The 27,857-nt window shown below is 51.6% G+C and overlaps 1 protein-coding gene across 1 annotated transcript in view; it reads left to right on the top strand.

The window, feature by feature from the left end:
• PLXND1 (plexin D1) overlaps positions 1–27,857 on the top strand; it is a 72,144-nt gene that overhangs the window by 8,472 nt on the left and 35,815 nt on the right. Inside the window, exons 3-13 of the mRNA XM_017827039.1 lie at positions 8,779–8,955; positions 11,872–12,003; positions 13,776–13,876; positions 14,559–14,688; positions 15,205–15,379; positions 16,855–16,963; positions 17,879–17,981; positions 20,868–20,972; positions 22,766–22,855; positions 23,696–23,789; positions 26,123–26,286. Coding sequence (XP_017682528.1) covers positions 8,779–8,955; positions 11,872–12,003; positions 13,776–13,876; positions 14,559–14,688; positions 15,205–15,379; positions 16,855–16,963; positions 17,879–17,981; positions 20,868–20,972; positions 22,766–22,855; positions 23,696–23,789; positions 26,123–26,286 — 1,380 coding nt within the window. The remainder of the gene's footprint in view (positions 1–8,778; positions 8,956–11,871; positions 12,004–13,775; positions 13,877–14,558; positions 14,689–15,204; positions 15,380–16,854; positions 16,964–17,878; positions 17,982–20,867; positions 20,973–22,765; positions 22,856–23,695; positions 23,790–26,122; positions 26,287–27,857) is intronic.

Below are 27,857 nucleotides of genomic sequence, written 5' to 3' on the forward strand. Positions count from 1 at the left end.
TGTCTCCAGCACACATCCCCAGGGGCACAGCGTGGCAGGGGACCAACTCCTAGGTCTGCAGGAGGGATCCTGTTCACTATTTCTTCTTGTTTGTTTCTTTCTCTCTTTCTTTTTTGTTGTTGTTTTTTCTTTTGAATCCTGTTGGGTTGGTAAAGAAATGATTGTAAGTCTTTATTTTCGAGTTGGGCTTTAACACCTTGCATCAGACAGAGGAGGTGACAGACTGTCTATATGGCATCTCCCACTTTGAGGGGCCAGCAGAATTTATTGACATTTTTGAGCAGAGGGAGCAGTACTAATTTCTAACATCTGGAGAGCAGCTCTGCTGGCAGCCGCTGCTCCGGCGGAGCGAGGCCGCGGGGGCGTGGGACGGCTCGTGCCTGGGGAGGCGCGGGTTGAGCAGGACTGGGACGAGCCCCTGTCGGATGTGGTGTGCTGGTGAGCAGGGCGACAGCAAAGACCATGATGATCTTGCCTCAATACCTGCTGAGTGTCAGCGGGGCTTGTCCAATGTGGGGGGTGTGTGCTGGCTCCTTGCGCAGGTTCATGGGGTTTGGGACTAGGATGTCTCTGGGGAGGGGGGTGTGGGGTCTGTGGCACCCTGCAGCAACGGGGATGCCAGTGATGGCCCATGGTCTGAGCAGACCCAATCTGCTGTTACCAGCCCCTGTGCCTTCTTCTCCAGTTTATTGGACCTATGGACAACCACAGTCTTGCAGAGTGCGACAAGAGGCTCTTCAGCTTGGGCTTTTTATCCAGTGGACAACAGGATAGGTGTTAACTTGCCTTTTCGAGCTCCTTTCCATGGTAGGGAGCTCATTCTGCTGTGCCCCTACTCTGAAGACAGCACAGCCAGAGTTGCAGTCCCGTGTTTGCTGCCATGCTCCCGAGGATGCTGCCGTGGGAACTGGGGAGCTCTGGTGAGGTGGTTGAGTCCAGAGTACAAACCCCAAGTGTAAGTCCCAGGCCCCAGTGAAACTGCAAGCGCATGTTTGGATCTACAGGCATGGGCTCAGGTTGGGCTTTTGGCAACTGATACGGCAGGTCATTAAATGGGAAGGAAACTGTGGGTAAATATCTGCTCCAGGGACAGAAATCCACATCTGGAGAGCACCTGACACAGGTGATGTCTTTGCTGCACTTGTTCGTTTGGTTTGATTTCTGCATGTCCCTGGGATGGGTGGGTGTCCCTCCTGGCATTCCCAACCAGGACACTGCTCTGGGCAGTGTGCAAACATCCTCGGTGCTGGGACTGTCTGACTGTAGAACGGTGACTTGGCCACTGTCTCATAAGCTGCTGGAGAAAGGTGTCAAGCTTTGGGAGGAGCTGGGGTTGCAATGTTACATCCCTGGGATCCCCTAACTGTAGTGTCATTTCCAGCTGAGGCGTGGTATCACAGCAAGCTCAGGGGATATTTTCAAAAAGCTTTGAAAACAGCAGTTTCTACAAATCCTGAGCACAAAATACAAAACGATACAGAAAAGGAAAGCTTTCCATACTTTAACCAAATCAGAGCGATGCTCCGTTGCTGCATCCAGTAGGACCATTGATTTGTAAAAACTTTTGAAATAATTAAAATTATACAAATATTATGATCTTAATTTCCTAACTGGGAGGGGAATGGGTGGGGAGGGAGGACCTCCAGAGATGAAGTCGTAGAGATGTCAATAGGCACAGTGCTTTCAGAGCACTGAAGAACGCCTTTTGCTTTGTACAGGTGCCGCCTGCGAGAGGAGATGGTCTCTGAGTACGAGGGCTGGCCACAGACCAGTGGAGCCTGACTCACACCTTCGTCCTTTGCGCTTCCATAACCATCTGATTAACCTCTTTACTTGAATTTCCTCTGTCCCCAGAATGAGGGCAGGGGTTAGAGTGGAAGAAGGGTCTGTATAGTTTGGTCGCTTCTGCATTTGGAGTGCTCAGGTAATGAGCAAAAACCTTTCCATGTCAAGCTTACCCAGTGGGCTGGTGCTGGAGAACAAGTGGTGGTGTTTTGTTTTTTTGGACTCTGGTGCTGAGGCTGTGGAGCAAGCAATGCACAGGCGGTGCCCAGGGGGACAGCACTGCGGCACAGCACTGCTTCTCAGAGACAGGTTTTACTGAGGATGCGTAACAGAAGAGTAGAGTTCTGCTCATTATCTCAGGGCTTAATTGATTCAGCAAACTAATGAGGAAAATACAGGAAAACATTTACTATAAACCATTGCTAAATGAAACAGATTTGAACTGACACGTGCGAAAGACCAGTTGTGTTAGGTAAGTTGTTACTTTAATGGATGCTTTTTTCAGCCCAGACTCACACAGATACGCCTTCAGAGCACTTTGAGCATGTGAAGTGCTAAGTGTTAGTACTAGCAATAATAAAATAATAACGCCCAAAGATCGAGGAGCCAAACTTACAGTTCAGCAGGGACTCCTCCCTGTGGGAAGGAGTTTGAATAGTCTGAGGTTGGTTGCTGAAGCCAAAGCTCAACGTAAATGAGAAACACAGCTTGAGTGGTGGAGGGGGGGCTCTCCCTGGGAAAGAGCAGCTAAGAAAGTACAGCCTGAATAAACCAAGCATCTTACTCTGAGCAGTTTCTAAGGGGGAGGCGTTTGTTGGGCTCCTGAGCAGGAATGGGTGTCCTTGAGATGAGGCGTGCTCGGCTGATCAGCTCAGCCCCTTGTCCCTGGGGAGTGGGAAGAGGAGCAGAGTTTCCAGCGAGGGTGAATTTAAAGAACATGCAAGCTCTTGCTGCTCAAACTCGTGCTGTTCTGACTGTGACAACCCCTTTGGAGCCTGTTGTTTGTTAATCCCTCTGCCTGCCTATTCCTGAGGGATTTGATTGTATAATCTGAAGTATTGTATTTAATGCAGGATGAAGGCTAACATAATAAGCTTGACCAGTCTTCCTGGCGGCATGAAGGATGTGCAATTTTAGTTAAAAGACTGCTATGTTTTTCGTGTTTCTCCACTTTAAGCAGTTCCCCGTGCTGTTGCACGTGCTGTTTCAGTGCCCTGCTGGGGGAGGCATTGGCAGGTGCCAGACCCCCGACTTGTGTGGAGTGAGGAAAGGGGACCCGTGCTGGGACTACTGGAGTTGGGGGAAGGTATTTTTTGGGGGGTTGTGCAGAGCAGGTCCTGCCAGTCTCCTGTCCTCTTTGTGCTCAGCTTTCTTTTCCACTTGGGGTCAACATCATGGGTTTGAGTGATGGTGGCCACAAGCTGGGCCAGTTGTGGCTGGAGGAGGGGGCAGAAGAGACTGAGAGGGGAATCACACTGTCAGCTTCAGGCATCAAGCTTCAGTGCCACTGCTGGAGCTGAGGCTGGAGCCTCTGGGGGCTCCTTGGAGCCCATACATACTCCCCAGCACCCCAAGGAAGGCTTCTGCCATAGATCCTCCAGTCCTTCCCTCCAAAACCTGAGGTGACATGGCAGCAGGTGGTTGGATGGCTGCAGAGACCCCATGGTTGTTCAAGCCGTTGCCAGGCTTTGGCTTCACCATAGCAGACTGGCTGGCTGTGCCTGCAGCCCATCGGTGCCCTGATCCCATCCCAGTCTCTGTGGCCTCTCTCTGAGGTGAGTTCTGGCAGGCAGCAGCTGTACGTGCTGTCTACTAGGGGCTGCTGTTCCAGGAGCAGCAGCCAGAGCTTGGGTTTCCCCCTCTGAGATAATCTGGGGTGCTGAGAGCCTCTTACGGCGTTGAAAACCTCTCACCTCTGGTGGTTTGAGGTCTGTGGCCACAGCAGAGGTGAGTGTGGCTGCTGCCGCCGAGTTGCAGTGGTTTGGCCCAACTCAGCTGTGTTCTGCCTTCCTGTGCTTGCTGTACCCTGCCTTCCTCCACCCTTTGGTCCCATGCAAGGCTACGGAGAGTGAAATTTAGGAGCTGTCAGGAAAGAAAAGATTGGAGTCAAGAGAAGAGAGAGGGAAGAATGAGTTCTATAAGAGCAATGGTTCCCTGCAAGGACGTGATCTGGGTGACTGCTGGGAGAACATGGAGGGGTGTTGGGACAGCCCATTACTGGTGTCACACTGGTGGCTTGCAGAATACCCTGGGCCAGTGCTGGCACTGTGCAAATGAGCAAAACACAGCACAACTGCTGCTTCCTTACTTGAGGAACTTGCTGTGGGGGTTCTGATTGCTACTGTTGGTAATTCTGGAGAAAAATTTGTCCAGATTCACTTTGTTGGAGGTTCTCAGCCTGAGTGCCTCTACTGGCTACAAGTGCACACTGATTTGCCTCCTGTTGCCTAAAAAATATGATGGGAAGTCTGAGGAGCTCTGTGCTGATGCCTGCCCTTGCAGCAGCACTGCAGTTGGAGACTGCTTACATGTCAACTGCCTCAACAGTGGAGTCCTCTTCTGAGGATGAAATTCTGCTCCAGGCATCCCAAGAAGCTTGTTTTTGACAGGTCTGACTGCAACACTCCAGCAGATAAACGCGTGATTGTGTGTACAAACTGCTGGGGGACGGGAAGGTTCCGGGGGAATATGGGCTTTGCTGGGGGAGCACAGCTGGTCTGGGCTCTGTCTGACACAGAGCAGGGCTTGTACTCTCCGTTTGCGTAATGCGGCTGGGCTGGCTTGGCATCTCTGGCTTTGTCTGTTCTCCTGTGCAATATTTCCCCATTGCTTTTTAGCCTCTCCCTACTGTTCAGGGCGAGTCCATGTCCTGCTGTTCTCTTCAGACAGTATCTGAATTATTCTGAATATTCTCTCTGCAGTCAGAGATTTCCCTGAGTCATACCTAAATGTTAATAAAAGCCTAATGGTTTATGTTAAGGAAGGCAAGAGATAAAACTAGAGCCCTTTTATCACAGCCTTTAATGGCCTGAAAATGTCAGTTGTGTGGGAGCAGCTGCCAAATTTTGAGCCTATGAAGATGATGGGTAAGTCCCACAAATCAACAAGTTTGGAGCGGATTATCGGATGCCGACTGTGTCATTTTCCCAGGACTCCAGGCATGCTGGAAGCCAACACTTTAATCCCCTCTGATATGACATCCGAAAGGGGCCGGGCTCCCCTTCCCCTCGCTGCAGAGCTCCGGAGCTGCTGCGGCACAGCCAGCACGGCCTCGCGGAGGGCAGGGGCTCAGGGCTTTCCTTGCACTGCAGCTTCTGAGTCACAAATTAGCTCCAGCTTTGCTTGAGAACTATTTTTAAGGTCACAAACACAGGATGCAGAAATCAGCGCATTTCATGGTTTTCCTGAGTGCTGCCTCACCACTCCTCTTCCTCCTTCTGTTTCCAGCAGACTTCCTTCCCGAAGGGACATCCTGCATGCCCGGGGCTGGGGAGCTGTAATGGAAATTCTGGGAAATTGCCTTTTCTGCTTCTTTTAGGCCTGGGATAAAGAAATGAACTCGCACCATGAAGACAACTAAACTCTTTAGCTCTGATGTGGCTGGAGATCTTTTATCTCTGTCCCACTTTGTTTCTGCAATTGCACTCATGGGTTAATCTGACTAACCATCCTCTTAGCTGTGGCCCCTTGATTTGAATTTTGCAGCAATACCACCTATCTCAGTGTGCAGGGTGACAGCAGTGTGTACTCCTCCCTCCTCACAGTGTGTGGGGGCACAGCAGTGTGTACCCCTCCCTTGTCACAGCATGTAGGGGCACAACAGGGTGTACCCCTCCTCACAGTGTGCAGGGTAACAGCAGTGCTGCTCAGCCAGGGTTGGCTGTGGCTGTCCCTGACTTGTGCCTGAGGAGGCTCATCATCAGCATCGGAGTGGCAGAGTCAAACATTTTGGGTGCAGAAGGTTTCAGATCTAGACTCAGTCCATATTTCTGTGAGGTACTGAGGACCAAGAGCATGTCACAGAAAAATAGAGGCAGTAAGTAAATGCCTACAGGGTGTTTTAAAATGCAGATTATAGGAAGAGATTGGTTTTGGAAGAAAACTTAATATTTGTGCTTTCCCCACATCAGGGAAGGGCAGCTTGATTTAAGATGGAGCAGGATTTAACCCATCCTGCATGGAGAAAGCCTTCTATCCCAAACATCCAGTGCAATTCCCCAGCTGTGGTGACTGCCTGGTGCCTGCAGAAGGATGTGACTTGGCCGTATCCTGTTTCCTCTAACGTGTGGGAGTTAAGCTGTCCCCTTGGTGCTGTGGGGTACAGGCAGCAGCAGCACAGCATGTCATCCCTCCCTGGGACACGGCAGAGGGAAATACCATATGTCTCCTCCTGCCCATCCATCCCTTGGAAGAACTGATGTCATTTGAAGAAAGGTGTTTCAGAGGAAGGATGTGTGCAGCCAAAATAAAGCTTGGCCTGGGTTAGAATAGTTACATCCTGTTTACTGTGGAAAACACTTTGCGCTGATATGAGCTCTGAAATGTGTGATTTGTAGGCAGGCAGGCGCTGCAGATAAGGGACTTCCCGTGAGTTTGGCCACCTGCAAGAAGAAAGGGCTGTGTCCAGCGGACTGGCAGGCAGCAATGCTGCTCCTGGCTCCTGTCTTCTCTGTAGAGAGGAGGTGCTGAGTGTCCCTTGGGGTCCCAGCTGGCCGGAGGTACCTCTGTGCCTCAGTTTCCCAGTAGGAAGGAGCTTTGCGAGCTTCAGGTGGTGAATATTGATAAAGACCAATGAAGAGGGGCTAGAGTTAATGATCCCCAAGACAAATAAATAAACCCAAGTGCGTTTCTAAAGATCTGGTTGTGAAGGGAAGGAACCATTAAATCAGAAACATGAATGACTTGCTGTGTTCTCTATATGGTATAAAAAAAGTGTCACCCAGTGACGGGGCAAATATACACACTTAAGAATTTGGGCTGTGATTTTATTTTTTAATAGAATGAGGTGTGATAAAACTGCAAAATGCATTTAGCATTGCATCCATAAACTTGTTCCTTTTGTCTTGGTCCCCTCTGAATGGAGTGCAGCTGTGAACGTGCTGCCTCCTGCTTGGCAGTTGTCTGAACAGAGGAAGTTTTTCACTTCAGTCTTTGTTACTCCGTGTCTGATGCAGCCAGTGGTGGCCACAGGGTCTGGTGTCTGCTGGGGTGCAGGGGACCAAGGTCAGGGTGGTTTTTTGAAGAGGACCCAGCCTGTCACTGGCTGCAGCATGGCTGTGCCAGTGCAGCAGCAGGGACGTGAGCCCTGGATGTGTCTGCAGCAGCAGGATGTGTTGTGCAGAGGATGTGCTGTTGTGCAGAGGATGCTGTGGGGTGTTATGGCTCCGGGTGCCCAGGTAGCCTGTGCTGTTTGCTGACTGGCTGCTACAACACCCCGAGGGCTGCCTGGCACCCACCGCTCCCGGTGGGGTTTGCTGCTGTCCTCTCCCATGCAAAGAGGAGAAGTGGGCAGTGCCATGGCCTGTGGTCCCCATGCCAGCTGACCCCTGGGGTGGCTATGGCCATGGCAGAGAGGTCACCAGTCCTGCGGGGTTCTGCTGGAGGCTTCTTCCCTTCCTCCAGTGTGGGGACACCGTCCCTCACTCCTGCAGGCGCAGCACCATTGCTTTGTGTACATTTTGGGATTTAGCATGTTTCTTTCCCACTTCTGCCCTGGAATGTATTGCACCAATCCAAGATACATGGTGCTGGCTGGGGGGCAGATGGGCATGAGGCAGGAGGTGCACCCCAAAGCGGGGTGCAGGCAGAGGAGGGGAGGTCCTGACCGGTCTCATGCTCTTGCTGCAAAGCCTAAAGATTTGCTTAATCTTCTGAACCATCTGGAAAGGGGAGAGAGCTGAAGCTTTAGCCTGGTTCCATCGATGAAAGAGTTATGATAACAAGGGAATTAGCATCAAGGCCGTGGTGCAGCCCAGTGGGGAGGGACTGTTCTGGACAGGCTGGTGGTCACCTTCTGCCTGGTAGAGGCATGCGATCCAGTTCCCTGACAGATACAGCCTCAAATCCCTGCATTTGTTCTGCTTAAATTCACACTCCTGACAGTTTCTGTGGCCAGGCTATCCATGTTATGGTTGGGTTCAGAAAGGCATAAACGTGCTTCATCCTTGGGGTGTGGGTTGGACCCCGCCAGGTGTCTCTTGCTGGAGTTTTGTACCGGTCCTTCCCACGGTTAGGGCCTGGGTTGGGCACAGGTGGCCTGTGGATACCTGCTGCTGCCAGAATGCCAGCCCTGCCACCTCTGCCTGCCACAGGGAGGGTTACAGCACGGGCATGGCCTTCCTTGGGCTAAACCTGGGATGACACCATAGGTGATGTGGTAATGGCCCTTGAAACGTGCCTGTCATTTGAACAGCTCCAATTGCACCTGCTGCAGGTGAATTGTTGGCAGTGAGACTGTTGTGATGTTCAGCTGTTGTTGAATCCTTCCAAGTTGTCTGAGCAGAAATTACATGAGAATCTCAGAGGATTTGGGGTGAGAGGGGTCATAAATCTTGGGTGTGTCTCGGCAGGGTAGGAGGAATATAAGGCATTCAGTCCTGCTTGCAAATGCTACTGCCATGCAGCAATTCCACTAATTAATTTGGCATAGAAGAGTCAAGTCTGTTGTCTTGCTTTGGGCCAAACAAGCCAAATGCCTGCTCAGAGGCACGGTTCACTGGCAAGTCCTTAACCACTGTCCTCTGCCTTTGCCCCTTGGCACCTGACAGTGAATCGACATGGGACTACCGACACTGATCTCGTTCTCCACATGCCAGCCCTTGCAGGCAGCTCATCTGCCAGGGCCACTTGCTTTTTACTTTTCTCTGACTCAGTGAGGGGCTTTAGCAGGGCAGAGTGGAGCTCTCAGCAGTCTGATCCCGCTGTGCCCGAGGGGGGTGGTGGGGGAACCCACTGACGTTTGTGCAGCCCAGTGATATTTGTGTCTCTCCACAGCTGCAGCCGGAGCAGCTGGACTGTGGAGCAGCGCACCTCCAGCACCCGCTGGCCATCGTGAACCCCGTCACAGCCACCCCCATCTTCACCTACAGTGGCCTGACCGCAGTGGCAGTGGCCAGCGTCAACAACTACACTGTTGTGTTCCTGGGCACCGCCAGTGGAGGACTCCTGAAGGCAAGTAGGGCCTGGCAGCACCAGCATGGGGCAGCAGGGCTGGGGGACAGGGCGAGTGTCAGGGCCTCCCCTTCCAGCACCTTTGGTCTGCCCAGAGGACAACGTCTGTTGTTGACTTGGTCTGAGCACCTGCTTCCGTCAGGCAGTGAAGAAATCTTTGGGTACTGCTGCAACCTGGACGGTGATACACACACTGCCTGGTGGCTGGTGGCTGTTAATTACTGCTCAGGGCTGCCATGTGAGCAGGATGTTCTTGATGAACCCTGTGCTGGGAGTGCTATTGTGCAGCATTTAATTATTAACAGCTCTTCTAATATTCTCCCTCTGAACTGCTGGCTTTTGAAGACTCTGTGTAGACAAGGGAATCACCAAGAGATGCTTCCTCACAGCTGAGTCCAAAGCAGGTGTGAACCCCTGGTGGAGTCTGTTCTAAATAATGTGCCAGAGGTGATGCAGGGCGATGCAATGCCCCAGCTCTGGAGCTGAGGTGCAAGGCCAAGCTCTCAGTAACTTTAGCACTTGGAGTTTGCCAAAGAAAGTTCTGATTCCAGGCAGCCACAGCAGTTTGGTGTACTCCCAGCATCAAAAGTTCATAGAGGAGAAGGAGAAAAGCCCTGGAGCAGAGACAGCTGATACCTGTTTTGTCTCAGCCTGGAGTGAGTGGTGCATAATGTGGGATATTGGATCAAAATGCTTGGAGGGAAGAAAACTGATCCAGTCTCTCTCCTTGCATCCAAATGCTCCTGGCAGAAGTGTGGGAACAATCACAAAGGAACTCCCTGCTTTGATTTTTGCCCAAAGGGGCAGGTAATTTGGGCGGGTGGGAGGGAGCTGGCACCAAGCTGGGCGCAGTGGGCTGGAGGGCACATGCCACACGCAGTGCAGCCTCTTCACACGGCATTAACAGCTCTGCTCCATTATCATCTTGGAGAGAGCAGCCTTATCTGTGGAGCCTCCATTAGGGAGAGGCTCCTGGCTACCCTTTGCTGGGATAATTTGCTCAGATAGCTGTAATCTAATTCTGCAACACAGCTGCATAACCAGAAGCCCTTTTACCTTCAGGGCTCCTTGCTCTTTGGCACGGGACACAAGATACTTTGTGTGAGTTATCATTCAGATTTGCTGCCTGAGAAAAGACAGCAGAGGGGCAGAAATAGTGTTCACCCAGCTCCTGCCAGCAGCAATTAGGGCTGCCAGGGGCATGTATGGGAAATTAATCTGATTCTGCGCTGCAGACAGGCATTTGGTGAGGGCCAGTGCACGTTTAGGAGTCATGAGAGGGACAGCAGCGCTTGGGCAGCGTGGCAAGGGCAAGCTGTGCCAGGGTGCAGTGCCCTAGAGGGCAATGGTGGGCAAGAGGGTCTGTCCTGGTGACTCCCCACATGTTCAGGTCCGGAAGGCCACAGACAGACACACTCCTGTGGTGGGGTTACCCAGGACTTCATGCACTCTGCTCCCACCAGCACCAGGGTAGCTCATGTCCTCCAGCCCACCCCAGCCTGCTGCACCAGGAGGACTGGTGGTCGCTGCCCCTCTGTGCTGCTGCACTAGGAGGACTGGTGGTCGCTGCCCCTCTGTGCTGCTGCAGGGGCTCTCCTGCAGGGTCTGCAGCCCCCGGGAGCCAGGGAAAGTGCCTGCACAGAGAGGGTGTAGGATGAATGTGCCCAGGAGGCAGAGGGACACAGGGGCAGGCATCTGGAAACAGCCACGTGTGGAGCACATCTCAGCAGGAAGGGTGAGAGGATGGTTGCAGTGGAGGGTGTCAGGGCTTGGTTCTTGGGCATCTTGGCTGATCCCAGGGAACTCATTTAGCCTCTGGCTAGCCAGCTTTTAAAATGGGCACAATGGCAGTTCCGTGCTTTTTCTGCATAGCTTGCAGTGCTTGCATATGGTTCTTAGCAGAGAGAAGCCCCTGCTTTGAGCCTGTGCTGTCTTACTGGGGCATGTCAGTGCTGCTCTAGTGTACGAATTAATTAACCTATGTTAATTAATTAATCCAGACTTTAGAGAGGAGAGGCATACTTGATCCTTATGATTATTGCCTTCCCTTGCTAGTAGGGAGGCAGGAATTTTCCTCACTCCCTTTCTGTTTTAAGCTGAAAAGTGACTGTCACGAGAAATTGTGTAGCCCCATTGTTATTTCCTCTCAGCAATGCCACATTTAATTTACTGAGTTTTCAAGTCAAATGCCAAGACATTCAGAGATCTGAAAGGCAGGCTGATGCTGTGCAGCCTTCTCCATCACTGCCAGCACTTCAGCTGGCGATTCATGAAGCGAGGTAGGACTCAGTACTCTTGTGGCAGCTGCCGTGGTCTTCTGGAGTCAGCAGGGATAGAAGCTTCTCTTGGCTGGGTGTGACAACACTTATTTTTCAAATATGCAGGGAGCAGGGGATGCCATGCTGTACAGCCCTGTTGCCGATTTTCGCTGTTTTTCATTAGGCTTTCAAAACTCACTGCTCTCTCTACAGAAATGTGCATATGTATGTGATGAGGGCTGAAGGCTGGTGCCACTTGCATTAGGGTAACTCAAGGAACGCTGCTGTGGCTACTGGACACAGCTGAGGAATGCTGCTGTGGGTGCTGGATGCAGCCATGCAGGGGTAGAACCTCAGTCCAGGAGCTTTCCAGGCAGCCACTCCAACAGAGGGTCTATGGGTGATGAAGTTCCTGCGTCCCTGAGCAGGGCTGGGGCTTTCTGGGCCAGGGTGTGCCTACCCAGTGGCACAGAGCTGGCTTTCCAGGAAAGCTCTGTGCGTGCAGCCTGCAAAGTGTGCAGATATTTACAGTGCTTGACAGTGTGGGGCACTGCTGGATACCACTTTGATTCTTGTTTATACCAAGGAGAAATAATCTTCTCCCCAGTGTTTGAAAAATGGTCTCAGTGAGTGTCTTAGTGGCTTCTTCTCACTACAGATTAACCTGGACACTACCATGAAGGTTATTAGCAGGAGATCCATTTCAGTGGCTTATGGAGAACCTGTCCACCCCATCATGCAGTTTGACCCTTCTGATCCCACCTATCTCTATCTGATGACCTCCTACCAGGTGAGATTTTCAGTCCTCAACAAAACAGTGCTTTGAGCACATCACGTGTTTGGTTTAGCACTGAGCTGGGAGCAGGGCGGGACAGTAAGATTTGCTTTAATATTAATGGGCAGAGACAAGAAGTTCAGAGCTTTGGCTGGGATGTCAAAGGGGTTTCTGGGGAGGTACCTGTGCCTGTCCATTCTCCTGTGTGGGGTGGTCAGACCATGCAGCCTGGCTTGTGAGGTGTTTGTGGTGGCCAGGTAGACAGGAGAGTGAAAGATACTGAAAGCGATTGCACTGACAGGAGTGCAGAAATAAGCAGATGTTGTTCCTGTACAGAAACCCCAAGATGAGAGTACGTGGTCTTTAGGGAGGTTTTTAGGAGATCCTGCAGACAAAAAGTCTGTCTGTCAGAAGTGTTCCCTGGGGTGGTTTCTGCTCAGCTCTCTGCAGGAGTGCTCTGCAGAGACCTGGAGAAGCTGCAGCAGGTACAGACAGACGACCTCATGTCCGTCAAGTGAACAGAGGAGGAAGATGAGAGCTGAGTGCTCTAGGTGCTGGTGGTTTGTCCTGACTTACATTTTAATCTGTCAAAACAGATGCATAGCCACAAATGTTACATGTTGTATTTGTATTTTCCAAGCCCTAATTCTGTGCAGAGTGGTCATTATCATTTCAGAGACCCCTCCCAGGACGCCTCCGACTGTCTCAGCCCCCAGCTGGGCTGTGCTCTCTGCTCAGGCTGAACAAACCCCCAGTGTGGTGCTTGTGGTGCCTCCTCTGACTGCTTCTTTTCCAATAAATCAAACGAGTTAATTTTTTTGGGTGGAATTAGCATCCTGGAAAGCTCCACAGGACTTGACAGGGTTGGGATGGGGTTGCTGAGCCCCACAGGGCCAGGGAGCAGCAAGGTGCTGTGGGTGAAGTAGGGGTCTGGCCAAGGAGCTCAAGGGTCCACGGTGCGCTTGCCTAGTGGGACCTCAGAACTCTTGGCACCTCATATTTTCAGTCTCTGCTGTACCAAACCACTCAGGTTTCCTTCACAAATGTTCAGAGATCAAAGGAGGAGAAAGCAGAAACCAACACATGCTTTCTCTCCAACTGCTCCTGCCAAGCGAGTTCCCAGAGGTACTTTGATTTCTTTACAAATCAAGGTTTCTAGAGTGGTACTGCTTTCTGATTGTTGCATAAATAGCCAGGGAGCGCTGAACTCTACCTGGAAAGGAGCTTTCTGCAGGTCTGGATGAGAGCTTTTCACAGGGAGGAACAAGCTGTGAAGCCACCTTCATCTGACACCTCTGAAGGTGCAGTGTCACTCTCCATAGCCTGGCCATCCCATGGCTCCTGCCATGGCGCTGGCTGGAAAGGGGCAGCCCAGCTCAGCCCAACTCAGCTCAGCTCAGCCCAACTCAGCTCAGCTCAGCCCAGCTCAGCCCAACTCAGCACAACTCAGCCCAGCCCAGCCCAGCCAGTTGCGCACACTGTGGGGCACCCGAACCCTTGGGTGCCCTCCCTGCCCTGGGACAGGCTCTGGAGGTCCCCAGCGGGCAGCAGGTGGCTGCCCGGGCTGGTCCCTCAGTGGGTGGCCGTGGCACAGCACCCACCTCCAAGTGGTGCCAGGGTCTGCTGCCACTGCTGTCAGTGAATGTGCTGCAGGCTGAGGGGTGTCACAGCCCAAGCACTGCTGTCTCGTCCCCAGCCGTGCGTGGCCATACTGGCAGGTCCCAGTTGGGTGGGTGTTCCTGTGGTGCTGTAAAACATTTGGAAGCAGTCGTGCTGTTGTCGTGCAGATGACGCGGGTGAAGGTGGCTGCCTGCAGCCAGTACTCGACGTGCACAGACTGCCTGGCCGCCGCTGACGCCTACTGTGGGTGGTGCACGATGGAGACCAGGTAGGACCAGGCGTGTCCTGGTGTGCTTCGGCATGTCCTTTGGCCCTCAAGCCCGGGCAAGAATTTCTGGTGTCTTGTATTTCCTTGCAGTCACACTGCCATAAGTCTTTGTCCATTCCTTATGAAATACTTGTTGTTAAAAACAATTACATCTGGCCCAAAGGGTTGGGATGCTCTTCAGAGCCAGGACTTCACTGTAGCTGCATTGTCACGCTGCAGGCAGCTGCCAGTGCAGAGAACGTCTTGCCAGCATCCAACCATGGGACTGCGAGAGCCCACACCCTGTGAAAGACCAGCTTTTGCCCTTGCAGTTCTCATCTATGAGTAGAAGACAATCACACTCAGAAAAGGATATTCAAAATTAGATTCCATGTTTGCAAACTGAAGATGTTGGACAGAATGTCACCTCCTCTTCCTCAGTTTGGATTAAGCCTGACCTTCTCCCGCCTCCCTTGATCCTGGTGCTCCACTGGTGCTCCACTGGTGCTGTGGGAGTGTGTGCTCTTATCGTGGCAACCAGGCACTTTAAATATAGCAGAAAACACCGAGGCTTAGCTGCATGGATAGAGGAAAAAGATGCAGACACAGGATTTTCTCAGAATCTTCTCTCACAAGGAACTCAACAATTTTATCACCTATTTTAAAACTCATCAACCATGAGCTGTTCCCCTGTCCGTTGCAGGTGTTCTTTGCAGCATGAGTGCACCAACTCCACAGGGGCCAACTTCTGGGCGAGTGCGAGTGAAGGAGTGCAGCAGTGCCCCTCCATGACCATCCTGGAGCCCGAGATCAATATTGACAAAGAGAACCCGGTGCGTTTGATGCCATTAACAAATCAATCACCTGCAGTGTCCGTAGAGCCGTTACCTGCTCTCAGGGCAGGTAACTCTCCATGCTCCTCCAGCAGAGAGCACGGCTCCGCAGGGCTCACACGTGCGTCAGGGGGATGCTCTGCTGAGCTGCTGTGTCAGGCCAAGGCTCTCAGAGGGCTGGGGGTGACCTCCTGCACCCTGGAGCTGGCTGGATGCTTGTAGGCAAACAGAACCTAGAGCTGCTGCACCAAACACACAGGGGAGGGTAGCAGAATTTCAAACACAGATGATCAGCTGCAGATGGCTGAGTCAACTCATTTTCTGTTTTGTATTGTTGCTATTTTTAACTATTTTAATTGTATTTTTAATGTTTTCATCAAAATATTTTTTGTTTAAAGACAGACCCTGTCTGTGGGTTTGTTTTGGAGTCGTCTACCTCTGAAAAGCTTCTAAAATGTTGAAAAATTCTAAATGTAATTTTCTGACATAATAACTGATTTTTTTGGTCTAATATAGGCCCTGATAATACAAATAAATGGAACTATCCCGAACCTGAATGGAACAAATATTTCATGTGACTACGGAAACAACATCCACACAGTAGCTAGAGTTGCTGGAGATTATGTAAACCAATTTATTTATTGCAGTTTGCTTCCACGTGAGAAATATCCAGCATTTCCTGATGACCAAGGTATGTAGAGGCAAGCAAGCTGGGTTCCTTCTAACCACTTTTGTGGACATAATTTTTAATAGACTTCATTTCTTTTTCCATTTGTATATGCAGATAATGCATACAGGGAAGAAAAGCCCAAAGCTGCTTCTCTTTTACAGGGCATATGACTCTGAAGCGTAGGAGTTCCACCATCTTTCCACAAAGTGACAGTATTTCAAATCTATCAATTTTTGTTTTAAACATCAGAATTTAAATGCTAGTTAATGGACTTACTTTTATCTGATTTGAGTTTTTGCTTCAGATTTAGTAAGTACTAAGCCAAAAATGTTTCAGCCTTGGACAAATAATGTTGCTCCTTATATTGATATTTTCAATTGCTCTGTTTAATTTCCCTCTGCAACACGTGCTGCCTTTCAGGAGAAGCTCTGGAAAAAGAGCAAGTGGGTGCCTAAAAGAGCTCAAGAACTCTTAGTCCCTGAGCCAGATGGAGCTTTGCAGTCTCCCCTGGTTTCTGATGGTACCACAGGGGATGCCCGTCCCAAGGCTCCGTGGAGCTGCCTGCGGAGGGGCAAGCGCCTGTGGATGAAGTTGAAGGAGGCTGAGCTGATGGCTGAGCTGACCCCATCTGAGATCAGCCACTTAGCAATGGAGTCGGCCCCTCTCATAGCGCCTTCAGAGAAGTTCAGTGCTTCATTCCAGACTTGAGTGCTTATTAAATTTTCATCCTTCGAGCCTGGAGTGAATGCGCTATTGAAGATGGCTGACTTCAGTAGAGAGAGAATTAGACAGTCCTTTTGAAAATCCCACTTTTCCTAGGCCCATTTGTAAAGCTGCGTTGTTTTTCTCCCCAGCTATCCAAAGAATGGGAGATCATTAACTGCTCTGTATTGTTGGTTATGGCAATGTCCAAATGAATTTCTGGAATCCAATGCACTGATTTATTGTCCGTATTCTGAAAGAGGCATTGTCTCTTCTCCTTGGTGCTTATATGGCAAAATTGCAAAGAAAAAAAAATTCAGCAATTTTGGGGGGAGGGGAGGTAGTATGGCATCTTGAGCAGCCAAAAAAGGGATTTCCACTCTCCTCTGAGTGTTTGTTGTCATGGGGAAAGTGAGCAGGGTTTTAAAACATGATAACTAACATGTTTAAATTACCACATTTTTTAAAAATATAATTTAGCACCAACTGTACGTGAAGACAATTATTAACTCTGCTAATTAACACTTGCACAACACGCTGAAATTTTGTGCTGAAAGCCACAATGTTCTTTTCTGTGAGGGTAGTGTAAAGCACTGATTTAGGAGGGAAGGGCTGAAAGTCAGAGGACAAAGAATGGCTGGTCCAAGCTCTGAAATGCAGCTTGGAGGAAGCCGTAGGGAAAACAAATCAGATTTAGCCCTTGTTTTCCCAAGGGTCTGTCTTGTCTACTGTCTTGTCGTGAACGTGAGCGAGGGGCTCTTGCAACCCAATATTCTTTGGCTTGATTCTCTCAGACCACGTGGTGGTTGAAACTGCTCTCCGGGTCAACAGCAAAAACATTATCCAGGCCAATTTCACCATCTATGATTGCAAAAGGACTGGAAACATTTACCCAAAGAGAGCGTAAGTGACCCCAGTGTGCGGGCAGCGGGGCCCCCACAGGCAGGGCACGGGTGGCACCAGGGCGATGGAGGCAGGTGGGGTGGTTTGGAGGTGGGAGGTGCCAGCACACAGCTGGACGAGGGTCTCCCTGTGTGGGGTTAATGGGAGAGCACAGCCCCTGCCAGTGGGTAGCTGGGGGCCTGAGCAGGATTTGGCAGGATTGTGGGGGATGCAATACCAGGGATTTACAGAGGAGGGTCCTCACGTCGTCTCAAGCCATCTGGACATGTTGGTTTTCTTTTAAACATGAATAATATTTCTATATAAAGCTTGGTCTGTTAACCCTTCAGCAGCAGAACCAGCCTCCCCAGAAATCCTTGGAAGCATCTGTGGGGCGCTGGGGAAGGGAGGGACATTCTCTCTTGCCCCTTCCAGCCCTGGATGGGAGCAGCCACATACCCCCATCAGCAGGATGGGCTGGAGGGGGACTCTGGTGCCACTCTCCAAAATTCATCCACCTCTCCGGAGTGTAACAGCAGGGCTAGGCTGCAGGGACCCCGTGTCCTACCTGCCGGCACTCCCGTGCCTGTGCAAACAGCAGGGAGAGCCTTCATCAGGCCTGACTTGCCCGGTTCCCTGGAGAGACGGATGGAGGGAAAGAGTGTTTTTGGCAGAAAAGCATTTTATGCTCAGCAGGTGCGTGGCTCCTGGCCTGCTGTGGCCTGGAGCAGGGAGATGATGTCTGGGGGTGATGGGCTCTGCCCACATCCCCTGCTGGCTCCCAGGGAGAGGAGGAGAGCGAAATTCAGCACCTGCCATGGGTTTTTCTGGGCACCATTGTAGACTGAACTGTGTGAAGACGGGTTGTAGGGCCTAGGTGTGGCTCCTCTGAGCAGCTTAAACTCTGCTTTTCTCACCATACTTTTGCCATTCCAGGTGCACCAGCTGCCTCTCGGCCAGGTGGAAGTGTCACTGGTGCCCCTCCACCTACACCTGCGTCTCCAACCACTCGCAGTGTGACAACGCGCTGCAGATGAAGGTGAGGCCCATTAAACTGCTGCTCAGGCTCTGAGCCTCCTCCAGCAGCCACTTGCTGGCACAGCTTGTGCTCGACTGGAGATGGGGCACCCTTCTCAACTGGTATCCAGGAGAGGGGTGTGTGCAGGCAGGTAAAGCTGCAGCTGCATCACACCGTGCTGTGCCATGCCGAGGTGTGTGTGGGAGGAGGCTGGCAGCCTGGCTAAAGCATTCAGCTGTCCTGGTGCCCTCAGTGGGCTCTGTCCCTTGGCTCTCCATCACCTCCCATATCTGGAGCAATGCTGCTGCTTTTCCACATCCTGGGCCGCCTGGGTTTCAGTGTGAGAAACACAGCCATACTCCACCATTCCCTAGGCTCTGACTTGTGATTGCTGTATGTTAATAATGTGCTAGAGCACCACTGGTGGTTCTTGTCTATAGGAGAAAATCTCCCCTTTCCAAATTGTAGCTTTAATAACGAAGACTCAGTGTGTCCCTGCTTCTGAAATTTAAATTGAAGGTAATTTAAATAAAATTGGCTTTTTAGCAATCAATCTGCTGTAGATCCAAGCCAAGGTTTTACACCGTAAATTGAATATCCCTTTAGCACTGGTGTTCTGCTCTTGGCTCAGCTCTTCCAGTGTTCCCCATGCTTGTCACTGGGAGGAGTTTGGCCCCATGTCAGATGTCCCACCTTCAGCCCCAGGCTGACCCCTGGGCCGGCTGTGGCATCCACTCTCCTCCAGTGGTAGGGGAGGTGGGTGGCTGTGAGTGCGGGTAATGAGGATGAGGATGGAGCTGGAGCCACCACATTGCAGCTCCATGCGATTGTGTCTAGTGTAAATCTCTGGGAAATGGGAATGGAAAAGTCTGTGCTGGGTGGCAGCTCCCAGCAGTGCAGGGTGGCGTGTCAGGATCAGCTGTGCCTCCCTGTGCATACCCAGGTGTTTTGGGGAAGCACGTTTTCCTTTGTCTGCTTTCCAGGTTCCAGTGCCTGGTGTTTGGCTGTCTGGACAGGTGCTGGGCTCTTGAAAACCATCCCGACAGTTGCTCCTGTGGGGTGTCTGCCCTGTGCTAGAGCACAGGGAGCTGTGCTGCAGGTCTGGCGCGTGCCAGGCTACTGGGCCTGTGGGTTCTCATGCTGCATGTGCTGCCAGGCACTGGCACTGCTGCTCGGGGCAGGGGCTTGGGGGTGTCAGTTCCAGCAGTGGCATCAGTTGACATCAGGGCTGTGGGACTGGCTGGGGACTGCCCTGGGTTAGTCCTAGATCAGCAGAGGACTGACTTTATTGTCTCAGATCTCCTACTCCAGAGGTACAGTTGGGCTGGATGCTCAGCTGGTTGGGCATGTTTCTGTTTTCTCTCTGCTGAGCTGTGTGAGCAGCTGCAGGATGAGGTGCTCCGTAGCCCAGGAAACACGGTGCCTCTTCACGTAGTCAGAGCTTTCAGTAAACAAACCATTGCGGGCGCGACTGCACCTGAGCGCAGCTCCGCTGGGAAAGCAGCATCAGAGCAGTTCCATCCACAGCATCTTAAACATTCAGCCCCTTTGCCCTGATCCAGACACGAAGGATACAGTCAGCTGGAAGCTTTATTTCTGGTTGCTGGTGAACAGCAGGAGAAGGAGCTGCAAGACGACAAGTTAATCAGTCCTCTAAAGTGTATTTCTCTTGGGAAGCTTTGCCAGCTCCAGTGACATGCAAGGACACACCAGGCCATAGGAGGTTTTGCATGAATTTTCTTATAGCCCTGCTGGTTTTATTTTAACTCTTTTGATTCCCTTGGAAGAAGCTTGGGACTGAAATCTCTCCCCTGTGCTTTGTTTTGGTGTTTTGCATCCCTTATCATGTGCATCTCTGTTATTTAATCTCCTTGTTTCGGTGGCACCAACTGTGCTTGGTTAGATGAGTGTCCTGACAGAAGTAAAGCATGTTCTCCACAGACAAACAGGCACTTCCAGGTAGTTCCCTGACCCCTAGGTAGGTCTGGAGAGGGCAGGAGAGAAACTTCCCACTCACTGCGTGTCTGGTCCCAGGGATATGTCCGGCCCCAGGGATATGTCTGGACAGGCATCCTGGTGCTGAGAGGGCAGGCTTGGCCTCTCCTTGGAGCAGCAGCAGCACTGGCATCAGCGGAACCACGGTGGGCTAACCTTTAATGCAAGCGAGAGGAAATCTTGCCTGCTGCAAATGATTCTGCATAATGGACCAAGTATTTTGTTGTCTTTTACCCCAATGGCTCCACTGTCACAGGCATTACTCTGGATGTACCCTGGGGCCACAGAGAAGCTGGCTTCATTTTTGCTGTAGCTTCACACTGTGATTTACATCTCATGAGAGAACAGGACGGGCTTGTCTTACGGGCTGGAATTCTGAGTCAGCTCCAGTGTCTGAGACATCAGTTTAAAATGAGAACAAAACTAGGGGGACAGATGTCCTCTTAAAATCATTTTTCAGCTTTATTTAAGCCTTTCATTGCAGCTACCCTACTAGTGCAGGCCCCTCACTGGATCCCCTGTGGCTCATCGTATCCTCCCTCCACACACACGTGAAACCCCTGTGCCCTGTGGGGCCACCGTGCAGGATGGAGGCCCTGAACACAGACTCTCCTTGGGGGCTGGCAGGAGTGCTGATGTAGTGAATGGGACGTGGCTTCCAGCAGGCAGGAGGGTCACACTAGCAGATCTGCTGTGGGAGGTGGCAGTGGCTCCCTTCAGTGTCACTCCAACCATGTCGCTGCTGGAGCCGCAGCTGAGGCGTGGATATGCAGTCGCTGTGCACCTGGCAGTACCTGGTTCCCAGTGAAATGAGTCTTACCAAGGGCCCTGATGTGTCCTCTTGTCTTGTCACTGAGGATGCTCAGCATGCACCCAGCTAACCTCTTTTTTCCTTGTTTTTGTACCTAACAGAAGAAAATTGACTGTCCTCGAATTGTACCTGCCCCTTTGGAGCCAATGCCCACAGGAGTATCTCGGGACATCACGATCTCACTCGCCAATGCAACTTTCTCTAAGGTAAAAATGTTCCTAGAGGGACTGGGAAGGTTTGGGTGTTTGGGAGAAATAAAACTCCCAGTTCCCTTGTGGGTGTTTACTCCACTGCAGAGCGTGCCAGTGTCACACTCTCCCAGCGTCACGTGCCAGCCCCGCCCCAGCACCCACACTGAGGAGTAAAGGACACAGCCCTGAACTGGGCACTGGGAGCCTGCGCTGGCAGAGCCACAGAGTTGAGTACAGCACAGAAGCATGGTTTAACTTAACTTTGGGTTGTCAGTGCAGAGCTTGTTTGGTATGAAAAAGTCCTTTCTCTGAAATTTTCTGACATGCAAATTGTAACAGGGTAAAAAGGGGGAGTGGATATTGAATGGTGCCTTCTGAGATGCACTGCACACCAGAAGGAACCAGAGGAATTTGGGGCAGAGAGGCTGGGTACTGGGAAAATGCTTAAGTAAGCACTGGTATTTGTAGAAAGCCGCCCTGAGTCATTTTGGGTCAGTTCAGCAGGGCCCATGGGGCTGGGTTTGCTGTGCCTCTGCAGATGATTCCAGCACTCTGGGCAGCCAGGCAGCTTCTTGTTCTGCAGGGGAGAAGAGTTTTGGAAGTACTGGTGGAGCTGTTCTGGGGTGCCAGGGTACTGAGGGCTGTGGAGGCACTGCTCCCACCACACCTCCTGCCCTTGGTGCGGGGGCAGAGCGGACCCTCCTGCCAAGATGGGGTGGTCTTTTCCTGCACAGCTTTGTCCTCTGGGAAGGAGGATGTGCCTTCCACAATCAGCAAAATGGGGCCAGAAATCCTTTTTCCTCTCTGGATGCTGGAGGTGGCTGAGGAGGAAGCAATACTGCATGGAACCCATAGGAAATGGAGTCAGCAGGAAAGGGGCCACAGCACCTCGGCAGCTGGAGGGGCTCTGGCACTCTGGCTTCCTTCTGCTCCCTGTCCTGGAATGCCAGCTGGGATTCCTTCTCCTTCCATCTCCCCAGGAGCTCATGAGTGCTGCTGGAGCTGGGAGCTTTGGAGACATGTGGCTTTTCTGCAACATAGGCACTCCCTGGCAGGGGCACGAGTCCAGGGGTATGGGCAGCCCGCAGATGCAGAGCCAGAGCTGCCTGGGTGCAGGCGATGCACTGAACGAGATTCTGCCCATGTGTTCGCTGAGCCAGCAGCTCCCTGCCTGGAGTCTGGTGCCTTCTTTCATGTCTTTTATCAGATCTGCCAGTTTCAAAGGGTAGTTAGACCTCAGTAGTGGTGGAGCATCAACCTTCTTGGAGACAGGATTTTTTCCTGCAGGATGGGGGTACAGCAGTCACTTGGGGCAGGATATCATTCTTGTGTTATCAGGAAAACAGCGCAGAAATCTGTCTTTGAAACGTGCTTCTGGCTGGGTCCTCATTTGAATTAGAGATTTGCTCTGTGTAGTTGTTGGGAGGAGGAGGAAGGTGACTTTGAGCCCAAATCATGGGCTGGTTTGTGCTGGTTTACAAGGTGGCTTGGGACAATGGTGGCTCTTGATCTGCACTGCAGCATGAGCTCCAAAGACCCCCAGCCACGAGGAACCCCAGTACCCTGCTGTCAGGGTTTCAAGACCCCAGCCAGGCACAGCTCCTGGTCTCTCTGTGTGCCCTGGGCCAGGTGCAGCTCCTAGTCCACGCGTTTTGTGTTGGGTTCCGATCTCCTGTTTGACTTGGACACAGTTTAGGTACCGACAGCAGAACAAAGGTGGGACGCAATGCCTGCCTTATCAGCTGACAGGTGGAGAACTGCACAAAACATTTGCTGCAGCTGTTCTGCCCTTGTCTTCCCTCTCCCAGGAGACAGCTCTGGAGTGCCATTTTGGGACAGACAGGACATTTGAAGCCCGGTGGGTGAACTCCTCTGCTGTGGAGTGTGTACGTGTGCTGGTGAGTCAGGGGGTGAGGCTGCCAGCCCTGCTTCCCCCATGGTGAGGGCCAGGTCCAAGGGCAGGGAGGGTCTCACTGCCAGCCTCCAATTCAGCAGTGGGACGCTGCTTGCCTTCTTACCTCCCTCCTGGGTTCACCCCTCCAGCAAGAGGCTCTCTGTGTGCACCAATGCTGGCAGGGCACTCCTGCATCACGGGTGTTGCGTTCCCAGCTCCGTGGGGATCTGCAGTGGCTTTGACCTCTGCTCCCCTGGGACTTGGGAAGGAGCTGCTTGTTTACCTTTCTAGATGGGAAGAGTTCAGTTCAGGCAAAAAATTTGGCCACCTTTCAGGGTTGCTATTTCTGTAGCTTTTATTTTGAATGAGGAATTGGCCTCAGAAAATGCTGTGCTGCTCACTAGAGAACTGTGTGTGGTTGTCAGAGGGCAGATTGCACCTCCAAAAGACAGCAAACGTTTGGGCTTCCACCAGTGGGAATATTGCAAGTGGAAGCTGGAGAGGAGCACTTTCCCATCACGTCACCTGTATTGCAGCCCAGCACTGAGAATGTACAGACAGGCCAGGCTGTTAATTTTCCTGTCCGTTTCTGCTAAAAATAGCAGCAAACCAGGGCTCTGCTCTCACTGTGGCGTGTGCTGTGTCCTGGTGCCCTTCACTGGGACCTCAGCAAAATGATTAAAACAAAACAGCCATCCTGCTCCTTCTACTATAGATGAGACCCTCGTGTCTGGGGACGCAGTGGTCAGAGAAGCCTCACAAGGAAGGTTCATCCATGTAGTGTGGGTATGGGACCTTCTATTTTACTAAATTTCCTAAGTTTTCACTTGTTTTTTGTGTGCAGCTCCACACATCAGAAAAAAGCCATCACTTCCCAGTGAACCTCCAGCTGAAGGACAGACCAGACAGATTTATTGACAGTCCGGAGATGATGACAGGTCTGAGTTGAAAATATGTTTATACTTCTCTCATCTGGTCAGCTTGAATGACTCTCAAACCCGGGCAGAGTTTATGGGTAAAGGGTAGAGACCATGGCTCTGCCGGGCACAGCTCAGTTCCTTCTCTCAGGCACGTGCAAAAAGCATACTTACCCCGAGTTGCTCCCTGTGAATGTGAGCCCAGAGCCCAGACAGGCACCTACGACATCCTGGTTACAGTCGGAGAAGGTCAAACCCCATCTGTGAGTGCAGGCAGCTCTTGGTCACAGCAGGGATGTGGGGTGCCCCCAGGGCCAGGGAGGAATTCCTCCCAGAGGAGAAAAGAGTTGGGGCGGGGCTCTTCCCTTAGCTCTCACAGAAGTGTGGCATCAAGGTTCCACATGCTGTGAAAATTGAGTGTTCTTTTTGCCTTCTGCGTTGAGAAACAATAAAATCTCTAAACACATTCCATCCCTGGCCTGATCTCTGGGAAGAATGCTCGGATTTGCAAAAAAGCCCTTGCTGTGTGAGCAGGCTGAGGCAGGCGGGCAGTCAGACTCAGAGTGTGCTCATACGAGGTGCCCAGGCAGGATGAGCCCCTTGTCGTGGGCTCTGCTTGGAGGCAGTATTCCCAGGAGGCAGTATTCCCAGGAGGCAGTATTCCCAGGAGGCAGTATTCCCAGGAGGCAGTATTCCCAGGCTCTTTCACCTCTCGACAGTGTCAGCAGTTGTGGCAGAAGGAGCTGATTTACCCAAGGTGCAGAGGAGTAGGAGAGCCTGAAGGGAGGCTTCCTTTGGAGAATGGCTGTGACAGGGAGAGAGATACGAGCACCAACACCCACTGACCAGGATAAAAAGGTTTCCCTGTGGTAAATCCCTGTGTATGAAGGAGGATTGTCTTGCACAGTGAAAATACCTGGAAATACTAACATGGGCAGGCATGACACGTGGCTTCCCTGCAGAAAGAAGATAGTGTCCATAATACAGCAGTAATCCTGAAGACTGGGGTGGGAGATTGGGGTTTTGGATATGCAGGAGACTCAGTTCTCTATGTGGGTGATGCTGGGAGCAGGAACCACAGCAGAAAGAGCATGTTGGAATTCCCCCTTCTCCTGCGCAAAGAAGGAGCTCGCTTACACAGACCATGTTTTCATCCGTCTGAATTGACCAGAATATTTGGAGTTCCTGTGGGACTCTTAGGCTGCTCTGGCTCCTTGCCTTATTCAGGCTGGTGTGAGTCACGATAGAGAGGCTGCCTTGCATCAGGGACAGAGATCTGCCAGGCCAGTTATAAATGTGGGAATTTTTTATAGCGTCTTTAATGAAATTGCTGATATTGGTGTTTATTATTTCAGTATTTATTAGCTTTTATTGTTTTGATAGTCCACTGAAGGAATAGAAGCTCTGCTATTGGGTGGAAAACCACCCAGTGTAACTCCGTGAGGGGACTGCAGACGTGGTGGACTAAGCTTTTTTTTTGTGGAGAATAGGAGAGCCCCTTGGCACTGGTGACGTTACTTTAGCATGGCACAGGCAGGATGTTGGTGCTGGTAGCTGAGTTTTGTTAGCACAGCACGGCAGAGTGTTGACGCTGAGGGAGTCGTTAGTTGTTCATGAAGTGCCTTGAGATGCTCCCGTGAGCAGAAGTGCCAAATGTGACTATTTCTGTGTTTTATGTTCTCCTGCAAGGTCTCCTCTGGGGAAAAGGGTGTGAAAGCCACACTTCTTGAGCATTTCTGGCTGTTATCTCAGCGGATACCCACACTCCAGTGGCAGAAGTCTTTAGGCTAGAGAGGAAATGTAACCCGGGGCACCAGCTAATGGAGAGGTGAAGGCGGTGTAGGAAAAAGATGTGGAAGCTGAGCTGAGCAGATCTGAAGGGAGAAGTCAATGAAAGGGACCCATGGTCACAGGGGGAGGGAAGAGAACTGTAAACACTGTACAGAGTACGAATCACTCCATTTTTGTCAGTGTGGAAGCAATGTGATTGCTTTGCTGGCAGGAGGGAGCCAGCTTTGCCAAGGAGCTTCCCGTGTGGATGCTGAGAGTTGGAAATGTGTAGCATGAATTGACAAAAAGATTCGAGTTTGGGTGTTGTTTGTTTTTCAAGGGGAATAAAAAGGAAAAGAAAGCACTAAATTATGTTGCAGTGAGAACAAGCACTGAGGCCTTCTGGGAAATCTGCAGGATGGCAGCCAAGTGCTCTGCTCATCCACTGGATTTCAGATGTTGCTGGGATTAATGTAACCGGGGGTGGTGGGAGCGGGGGTGGGTGTTTGACTGCCTCAGGCTAAGCAAAGTTGTGAAAGCCGCAGGCCGGGAGCTCACATTTTCTGTTGTCTCTGGTGGCTCAGTGGAGGTGTACAACTGTGGGACCGGCAGTGCCGACTGCTCCCAGTGCCTGGGGAGGGAGGACGTGGGGCACCGCTGTCTCTGGAGCGAGAGCAGCTCCAGCTGCAGGCTGCACACCGAGCCCCCCCAGGTCTCCGACGTCTGCCCAGCTCCTGAGATTAGGAAGGTAAGACCCAAAGGCAATACGGCGTGGGGTGAGGTGGGGTGGGGTGGCGTGGGGTAGGGTGGGGTAGGGTGGGGTGGGGTGTGGTGCTGAGGGGTGGGACCAGCCACCCTGTCCCAGCTGGGACAGAAGAGGATCCAGGCATTGTCCCTGGCACAGGACAGGGTCAAGACCAGCACTGAATTATTCACTGACTTTCTATGCTGTTGAGTCGCCTAGTGCCAAGGACATCTTGCTAGTGACAGGATTCAGTCTTCATTGTGTTAGTAGGAAACATAACAGCAGCACAATTCAAATGCCCCAGAGTTCCTAGAGTTGCTAAAAGCAAGAAGGATATGTAGGGTTGGTTGAAGGATCCTTATCAGGAAAGCATTTAATGGAGCATGACTAAAATGTGATTGTGAGCCCTGTCTCCAGGCACATGTAAACTGCAGTTCTGCTGTGATTTAAGAGTGGCAGAGGGACCTTTGGGCATCATGCATTTTGAAATGTATTTTACTTAAATTGTAGTTAAATTAATGTTTATTGGAGGCCTTTGGATCTGGGACTCTGGTTAGAGGTATGGTGGGAGCCAACAAATTGATCCCTGACAGCTAGCAAAGAAAATACATAGACCAGATCTTAAAATGGGGTCCCTAGAAAAAGAGAAGCTGGAGACACAAAACATCAGAACTGGCAAGGATGTGAGCATCAGAATTGGCAAGGATATGAGATTTCTGCTCTTAGGGAGGCATGTGGTGATCCAGGTGCTGTAACACTGCACAGAGGGGCTGCGGGATCCTCATTGCTGCCACTTCCCTCTCATCACTGTGGGGGAGAGGTGCTCCCCCGAGTCTGTCCTTCCCCATACTTATCAAATGTTATCAGCACTCCCCAGAAAATAATGGAAGGAAACCACAGTTCAGGTTGCAGAGCGTCACTGGCTGTCGCTATTTCCTTAGCAAATAGTGGCTGGTAAATCCAAACCCTCCTGTGTCATGCGAGCAGATGAGCCCTCACAGAGCCCTCTGGAGAGGGGCAGCTCAGCCAGTGAAGGGGGCACTGAGCCTGGTGGTGGGTCCCCACCAGCCTTGGCCAGCTGGTGCCACCAGGAGTGTAGCACTGGCTCTGTGTGCCGCTGCCTGTGCAAAGGGAAAAGAACCATTTTTGCTGGAAGGGGTTTGTTTCACCTGCTGAAGTCAGTGCAGTCAGTCTGTCCGGCGGTGCCCTCTTAATGCTGGCACAGTGTCACACCCTGTCCCCTTGCAGTGCTGAAATGTTGTTATGGCCAGCACCCCATCCCCTCACAGCACTGCAGACAGCAGCTGCCAGGTGAAACCAGTGCTGTAGGAGATGGATTCAAAAGCAGGGGCGTGGAAGGAAGGATATTTCACCCTAGATGTGTTTGCAGCTGGAGTGATCCTTGACTAAACCCCAGTGCCAAACTGAGCACATAAGTGTGGTGGATTCTCCTTTGCCAAGCTACAGCAAGGGGAGAGTGGTGGCAGGCCTGCTAGGGGAGCAGGAGTGTGAGGAGTGATTATCTCTGCTTCATGGGGCTCAAGTGGGGTGTGGGCACAGGGACCGGCTCAGGG

This window comes from Lepidothrix coronata, unplaced genomic scaffold (genome assembly GCF_001604755.1).
Source record: "Lepidothrix coronata isolate B3197 unplaced genomic scaffold, Lepidothrix_coronata-1.0 Scaffold134, whole genome shotgun sequence".
Taxonomy (NCBI): Eukaryota; Metazoa; Chordata; class Aves; order Passeriformes; family Pipridae; genus Lepidothrix; species Lepidothrix coronata.